Source organism: Bison bison, unplaced genomic scaffold, assembly GCF_000754665.1.
Source record: "Bison bison bison isolate TAMUID 2011002044 unplaced genomic scaffold, Bison_UMD1.0 scf7180017851926, whole genome shotgun sequence".
NCBI lineage: Eukaryota > Metazoa > Chordata > Mammalia > Artiodactyla > Bovidae > Bison > Bison bison.
Genome location: NW_011482499.1, coordinates 319477 through 328330, shown reverse-complemented (window position 1 = coordinate 328330; position 8854 = coordinate 319477). Strand labels below are relative to the sequence as shown.

Genomic DNA, 8854 nt, shown 5'->3' with positions numbered 1-8854 from the left:
GCGGGGGAGCCTGGTGGGCTTCCGTCTATGGGGTCGCACAGAGTCGGACACGACTGTAATGACTTAGCAGCAGCCACCCTGCCAGTCTCATTAAGTTGGAGATGAGAGACACCTGGGTTAAATCCAGGATCTGCCACTTATTTGTACTGTAACATTAGGATAAAAACAAAATAAAACCCACAACCTCTTCAAATGTCAAACAGGGATGACTTAATCTACTTTATCTGGTCTTGGGAAAACCAAATAAGTTAGTGTATGTCAAGGGCTGAGTAATATATATTAAGTTGGATAAAGATCAGTTTTTATTACTTGCTTAATTGCAAAGATAACAGGATGAATCTTTCAAAAGAATGGTTTCTTCTATACTATACTCATATACGACAACATACTCATCACTACTACTTCTGTTCTGTTTCAGACACTCCACTTCTCTCGCTTTTATTACATTCCATCCTGGCCTCTGCCTCCTTACATACTGCTATCATCTGCTGTGCCTTAGCTCTTACACAGAGCAAGTCTGATTTACAGTTGTTAGCAGCGAGGTGGCACTTACACCTTTAGGTCCTTAAGCAGTTTTTCTCTGTGATTTCTAATTTTTATGGGACTGCTGTTAGCCTCTTCTTCAAGAAGCTTTGAAGCTTCACTTTGTTCAATAAAGTCTGACAGAAATTACCAGAGGCTGAAGTTCATGACACACATGCAAAACAATTATATAATGCAGTTTATAAGAAGGTCATCTTGCTTCTGGGGGGAAGGAGGGAATAGACAGGATATGGCAAGAAGGTTCAGCAATTACATTGTTTCCAACATCATCACAAACATAATTATAAAGCATTTACCTGTATGGCTGAAGTGAAGAACTGAATAGTTCCTGAGCCTGGGAAACAGCAGGCCCAGCACCCAAACTCAGCTGGGCCTGATGCTGTCCTTGCAGTGGGGCATAAATAGGGATTGGGATCTGCTGAACTGAAGTTGGCTGCAACGCAATGTAAAAACAGTATGTGAACACCACATACACAAGCGACACACTTGGAAAATAAAAATGTAAGACATGAAACAAAACATTAATGCTACGTATCAGTTCCCTTTGAAAACAAAACAAAATGTAAACGTCTAAAATTCCTTTTCAATCCATTACTAGTCCTAAACTGAACCCCCAAATACTATTACACCATAAACATGATAGGGTGAAAGAAGCCTGTGATATTTACCTGAGAGAGACCTGGTTGGAAGCCTTGTTGCTGAGCCAAGGATGGTGGAGCCAGTCGCGCATGTTGGGTATTGAATAGATGACTTGTGTCCATGTAGAAAGCTGGGATCTGAGCTACAGATTAGCAGGAAAAATAAGAACCAATGAGTGCCTCACCTTCAGAATCTTCTAAACAGTAACCCCAACCAAACTTTAAAGCAGACTTCATATTAAGTGAGCCTTCTAAAAATTCATATAGCTAAGGAAAAACTAGAAATGTGAAAAGATGCAAAAGGAAAAAGATGTAACATTTCTACCTGACAGGTATATGCAAATTAAAACAATGACACTCTCGTACTTGTGGAAGGTAAGAAAAAAACACTTTCATATACTGCCACTGGGGTACAAACTAGCAAAATTTTATATAATCCACAAAAACTGAAAATGAACCAGCAAATTCACCCTAATTTTAAATCTACCAATTAGAATTTAGCAAAATATTTCCAAAGAATTATGCCAATTTATACGCTCCTTGGAAGAAAAGCTATGACCAATCTAGATGCATATTAAAAAGCAGAGACATTACTTTGCTGACAAAGGTCCGTCCAGTCAAAGCTATGGTTTTTTCAGTAGTCATGTATGGATGTGAGAGTTGGATCACAAAGAAAGCTGGGCACCGAAGAATTGATGCTTTTGAACTGTGGTGTTGAAGACTCTTGAGAGTCCCTTGGACTGTAAGGAGATCGAACCAGTCAATCCTCAAGGAAGTCAGTCCTGAATATTCATTGGAAGGACTCATGCTGAAGCTGAAACTCCAATACTCGGGCCACCTGATGCAAAGAACCTACTCACTGGAAAAGACCCTGATGCTGGGAAAGACTGAAGGCAGGAGAAGGGGACGACAGAGGATGAGATGGTTGGATGGCATCACTGACTCAATGGACATGAGTTTGAGCAAGCTCCAGGAGTTGGTGATGGACAGGGAAGCCTGGCGTGCTGCAGTCCATGGGGTTGCAAAGGGTAGGACATGACTGAGCAACTGAACTGAACCAACTAGAATTTGGCAAAATATTTCAAAAGAATTATGCCCATTTATATGCTCACTAGCAATGTGCTTTAAGAGCCTAATAATTGAAAGAATTTGGTATAGATTCTTATCAGATTTCTTCTCCATGTTTATATTCACTACTTTGTGTTATGTTGTTTTAATATAACAGTATGTTTGGGAGAACTTTCCATATTGCTTTTATTATCATTATAAACAGTACTGCAATGAATGAACATCCTCATACATATATCTCTGATTAACAAGTAGGCTTATCTATACGGTAAGACTCCAAACTGGCTTCCATGGTGGCTCAGTGGTAAAGAAACCACCAGCCAATGAAGGAGAAACAGGTTTGATCCCTGGTCTGTAAAGATCCCACATGCTGCAGACCAACTAAGCCTGTGTGCCACAACTAATAAGCCCAAGTGCCTAGAGCCTGTGCTCTGCAACAAAAGAAGCCACTGCAATGAGAAGCCCTCAAACTACAGACAGTGATGATGAACACATAAAACATTCTGAGATACTTTTCTAAAAGAATTATGCCAACTTACATGCTCACTAGCAATGTGCTTTAAGAGTGTAGTAATAATACCTATGGATCCTTACAGATACTGGGTATTAAATATGCTAAGTATTATCAATCGTCCTAATATTTCCCAAATAGAAAGACAAAAAATAGCCTCACTGTCCTTTTATTCTGAATTTAAATCATGAGTGAGCTTGAATATTTTTCAATCATTTATTTACAATTTAACTCTGATTAACGTGTTTGTTTTTAAGGCAACTCATTCAATATCACAGTAATGCAAGTTTATGCCCCGACCAGTACGGCTGAAGAAACTGAACAGTTCTACGAAGACCTACAAGACCTACTAGAACTAACACCCAAAAAAAGATATCCTTTTTATTATAGGGGACTGGAATGAAAAAGTAGGAAAGTCAAGAAACACTTGGAGTAACAAGCAAACTTGGTCTTGGAGTACAGAAATAAGCAGGGCAAAGGCTAATAGAATTTTGCCAAAAGAATGCACTGGTCAGAGCAAACACCCTCTTTGAACAACACAAAAGAAGACCCCACACATGGACATCACCAGATGGCCAACACCGAAATCAGGTTGGTTATATACTTTGCAGCCAAAGCTGGAGAAGTTCTATATAGTCAGCAAAAACAAGACCAGGGGCTGACTGAGGCTCAGATCATGAACTCCTTGTTGCCAAATTCAGACTTAAATTGAAGAAAGTAGGGAAAACCACTAGACCATTCATGTATGACCTGAATCAAATTCCTTATGATTATACAGTGGAAGTGACAAATAGATTTAAGGGACTAGAACTGATAGAGTGTCTGATGAACTATGGACAGAGGTTCGTGACACTGTACAGGAGACAGGGATCAAGACCATCCCCAAGAAAAAGAAATGCAAAAAAGCAAAATGGTTGTCTAAGGAGGCCTCACAAATAGCTGTGCAAAGAAGAGAAGTGAAATGCAAAGGAGAAAAGTAAAGATATACCCATTTGAATGCAGAGTTCTAAAGAATAGCACGGAGAGATAAGAAAGCCTTCCTCAGTAATCAGGGCAAAGAAATAGAGGAAAACAATAGAATGGAAAAGACCAGAGATCTCTTCAAGAAAATTAGAGATACCAAGGGAATATTTCATGTAAAGATGGGCTCAATAAAGGACAGAAATGGTATGGACCTAACAGAAGCAGAAGATATTAAGAAGTGGCAAGATTACACAGAAGAACTGTACAAAAAAGATCTTCATGACCCAGATAACCATGATGTTGTGATCACTCACCTAGAGGCAGACAACCTGGAATATGAAGTTAAGTGGGCCTTAGGAAGCATCACTACAAACAAAGCTAGAAGAGGTGGTGGAATTCCAGTTGAGCTATTTCAAATCCTAAAAGATGATGCTGTGGAAGTGCTGCACTCAATATGCCAGCAAATTTGGAAATCTCAGCAGTGGCCACAGGACTGGAAAAGGTCAGTTTTCATTCCAATCCCAAAGAAAGGCAATGCCAAAGAATGCTCAAACTACCGCACAACTGCATTCATCTCTCATGCTAGTAAAGTAATACTCAAAATTCTCCAAGCCAGGCTTCAGCAATACGTGAACCATGAACCTCCAGATGTTCAAGCTGGATTTAGAAAAGGCATAGGAACTACAGATCAAATTGCCAATATCCGCTGGATCATCGAAAAAGCAAGAGAATTCCAGAAAGACATCTATTTCTGCTTTATTGACTATGCCAAAGCCTTTGACTGTGTGGATCACAATAAACTGTGGAAAATTCTGAAAGAGATGGGAATACCCGACCATCTGACCTGCCCCTTGAGAAATCCGTATGCAGGTCAGGAAGCAACAGTTAGAACTGGACATGGAACAACAGACTGGTTCCAAATAGGAAAAGGAGTACGTCAAGGCTGTATACTGTCACCCTGCTTATTTAACTTATACGCAGATTACATCATGAGAAAGAAGGGCTGGGCTGGATGAAGCACAAGCTGGAATCAAGATTGCTGGGAGAAATACCAATAATCTCAATACACAGATGACACCACCCTTATAGCAGAAAGTCAAGAGCCTCTTGATGAAAGTGAAAGAGAGTGAAAAAGTTGGCTTAAAGCTCAACATTCAGAAAACTAAGATCATGGCACGCGGTCCCATCACTTCATGGCAAATAGATGGGGAAACAGTGGAAATAGTGGCTGAGTTTCTTTTTTTGGGCTCTAAAATCACTGCAGATGGTGATTGCAGCCATGAAATTAAAAGACGCATGAAAAGACGCTTGCTCCTTGGAAGAAAATTTATGACCAACATAGACAGCATATTCAAAAGCAGAGACATTACTTTGCCAACAAAGGTCCGTCTAGTCAAGGCTATGGTTTCTCCAGTAGTCAGGTATGGGTGTGAGAGCTGGACTATAAAGAAAGCTGAGCGCCGAAGAACTGATGCTTTTGAACTGTGGTGCTGGAGAAGACTCTTGAGAGTCCCTTGGACTGCAAGGAGTTCCAACCAGTCCATCCTAAAGGAGATCAGTTCTTGGTGTTCATTGGAAGGACTGATGTTGAAGCTGAAACTCCTACTTTGGCCACCTGATGCAAAGAGCTGACTCGTTTGAAAAGACCCTGATGCTGGGAAAGATTGAGGGCAGGAGGAGAAGGGGATGACAGAGGATAAGATGGTTGGATGGAATCACCGACTCAATGGACATGAGTTTGAGTGGACTCCGGGAGTTAGCGGACAGGGAGGCCTGGCGTGCTGCAGTCCATGGGGTCACAGAGTTGGACACGACTGAGCGCCTGAACTGAATGCTGTGGAATTTAGTAGGATGTTACCCCTCCCAATATATAAATTTCTTTGTTGTTCTTAGGTTTATTCTTCCCTCATGTACTTTATCATCAATTTGTCAGGTTTCAGATAACAAACTTTGGTTCTCTGTAGAGGGTTGGTTCCACAATACCACCCTCACTGTCCCCGGCCCAGATACCAAAATCTTTAAATGCTCAAGTCCCTTATGTAAAATTGGGTACATTGTTTGCATATAACCCAAGCATATCCTTTCATATACTTTAAATCTCTAGATTACTTTTAATACCTAATACAATGTAAATACTACATAAATAGTTATCCCTACACAGACAATACAAGCTTTGTTTTTTGGAACTTTGTGAAAATTTTTTTAAACGCTTTCAATCCACAGCTGATTAAATCTGCAGACTTTGAATCCGTGAGTACACTAATCTACTATCTATGTAACATAAGTGTAAGAAACAATTGCCAGAAGCCCCTGAATACTTACCAAAGAGAGACAGCATTCAATTCTATGAGGAAACAAATTTGCAAAGCAAATCAAAAAACACAAACTTGAAAAGGTAAGGGAAAGAGAAAAACACAGAAGCATTAAAACATCTTCATTTTCTAAATTCCTTATATTCAAATCTTAAAAATCTTACCTGCTGCAGACTGAGACACATAGACTTGTGGACTCTGTTGCTGCTGAGCAATAAGGGAAGGCATACAGCTTAACTGTGAAAAATGACTTGCAGAAGGCAGGCTGCTTGTTTGTAATTGTTGGGGTTTCACTTTACAGATATTAGGAGGGTCTGATGTGGTTGTAGATTTTGTACTCAAAGAAGAGGTAGTATATGTACCAGCTCCTACATTGGGGAGAGGGATAAAATGAGAGAAGTGTAGTGTATATTTAAGTAAATTCAAGCAAATTCAAGTAAATTCAAGCACCAACTGGAAACTGGAAAATTAATATTTATGCTGAATAAGTACTTATTATGTACTTATATACTGCATCTCAGACCAAAAGTGGATATGAAGTGGCTTATAATAGGAAGAAACAATTATCAGATGCAAATAGGACTACAAAATCTGGAGAAATATAAATAGAAAATTTAAATATAAACTCACAAAACAAGGAGGCTGAGAGCCCACAACATTGTCATAGCTTAACGTCAAACTAATACATAGTTTTCAATCATCACAAAGGATAATTGTCAGTAATGCCTAATGCAGCTCCCGATAGGCATTACTGACAGATAATCAAGAACTTTATTCATTTATGGTGAGACATAAATACAAGCACATAAATGGGCCCTGACAGAACACAACTGCTCCCTAAATGTCACAGAAACTTAAGGTTAGATTTTTTTTCCTCTTTGTGGCAAAATACCTTAAGGAGCTTTAGAACGTCAAATAAATATTTGAACATCTATTAAAGGCTAGGCATAAATGTAAGAAACACATTTAAGAATAATTATTATTATTATAATATATTATAATTATATTATATATATTATAATATATATATAATTATATATAATAATATTATAAAATATTATAATTATAATAATTATTATTAATGTAATATAAAAATTTAATATAAACTACTCCTAGAAAGACATACAAATTTATTTCTCTCCTTGTATTTAGTAATTCTTTAAAAACAAGACAAACTATTAGTAATACTACAGTAAATAACAATACAGGTATTTGATTCAAAAGTCAGATGAAGTAGTTATTATTATTTTCAGACATCAAATGATGTTCTAAGAGGGGACCAACATTGAGGTATCTCTATTCTTCCATATGGATGACCAGGCAAGAAGGTCCTAGTTAAAAACTTATCCTAGTTGAGGGAAGTATAGGGAAACTAGACTCCAAGGAAAGGAAGTAGTTGGGTTCCAAAGAAAAAAGCAGGAAGCTTCTCAATCTCTTTATTTCCTAATCTTCCTACCGTACTCTCCTGGTTCCTTTACAGCCTCACTCCCTATCCCCAAGCAGTCTGGGGCCTAAGCTGTTAATATTTATATAATGAAGATGTCTTGCAAACGGGTGGTGGAAGAAGTACAGCTGGAATACTGTCTTTGAGGTGAACCTCTGGGTTTGTCTTAATACATGTCTGATTCCAGATAATATCAAATAACTATAAGTATAACCCAAAGTCTAGTCCTTTTGGTGCTTAAAACTAGCACAGAAAGCTGGAATACTGAGAATCATTACTGCAATCATTAAATGAAAACTAGCCAGAGAAAGTAAATTCTGTGCTGTATACATTTTACATGCATTGGAAAAGGAATTTCCCACTGTTTTGGAAATATAAACAGTATTAGGAAAGCTTAAAATGAAACTTCTATTTTCAGAAGAAACATGGTTATGCATATTGTAAAAGGATGTATCTTCATAGAGTCAAATATTTAAGAATGATAAAGCCCCATATGAGATAAAGGATTACACTCTAGTGAAACATTTAAGAAAAACATCTTCTAACTTGGGGTGTTGATGGACTCTCCTTAAAAACAACATAAAACCCAAAACACCAAAGCCAATGGATATCATTTATTCAAATAACAGATTGGAAAGTCTCTACCCTGTAACTCTTTCCCAGAAAATATGTCAAATCAATAGACTTAGGCCAAGAGCTCCTTCAAATTAGATACAGACCACAGAAAACTTAAAAGCTTTGTGATTCTGTGTTATTTCTGAATGGGTCTAATTAGCTGTATGAGTTAAATAAAAATCAAAAGGTAAAATTTATAAAAAAGTTTAGAGGAACAAGACAGGAAATTTCCCACCAATTACTTCTAGGTATCTGTATTGACAATTGGGGTGGGAAGAAGAGAAGATCAATTGAAGTACTTTAGTAAGCCGTCATTAAATATTTACCAAGCTACAACTGGGAGAGGGTAAAGAGAGGGGGAAGAAGGCAAACTGGTAAGAAGTTTATAAAAGAGCTGATAATTATCTCATGTACAATTTTACATCTTTTACGATTATATTTTTGGGGAGAGTAAATAGGAAAAGATCTGAAAGAAATTTTAAATAATTTAAGATCGTTAAAGAAAAGGTACATGAGGATTTCTACCTGACAGTGAAGTTGTGGGAGTGACTGAAGCAACAGGAATCTGCGGCACTGATGCACTTGAGAACGAACTGTAATTGGCAGTGCTTGGTCCACTCGCACTACTGCTGACCCCGCTTGCAATTGGAGGTGCTGTAGAGGTTACTGGGGACCCCTTTTCCCTTACATTTGGAGAATTCTCCCATGCCTTGCGAGCAGACTCCATCTGGAACAAAAAGAACATTTTTTAAAGCCAAAA

At 38.1% G+C, this 8854-nt stretch overlaps 1 protein-coding gene across 13 annotated transcripts in view; it reads right to left on the bottom strand.

Annotated features, from left to right (window-relative positions):
* PRRC2C (proline-rich coiled-coil 2C) overlaps positions 1-8854 on the bottom strand; it is a 96226-nt gene that overhangs the window by 10370 nt on the left and 77002 nt on the right. For all 13 annotated transcript variants that reach the window (XM_010851990.1, XM_010851945.1, XM_010851976.1 and 10 more), the window contains 4 exons: positions 8620-8821; positions 6200-6403; positions 1212-1324; positions 840-976 (listed from right to left, as the gene is read on the bottom strand). In XM_010851990.1, coding sequence (XP_010850292.1) covers positions 840-976; positions 1212-1324; positions 6200-6403; positions 8620-8821 — 656 coding nt within the window. The remainder of the gene's footprint in view (positions 1-839; positions 977-1211; positions 1325-6199; positions 6404-8619; positions 8822-8854) is intronic.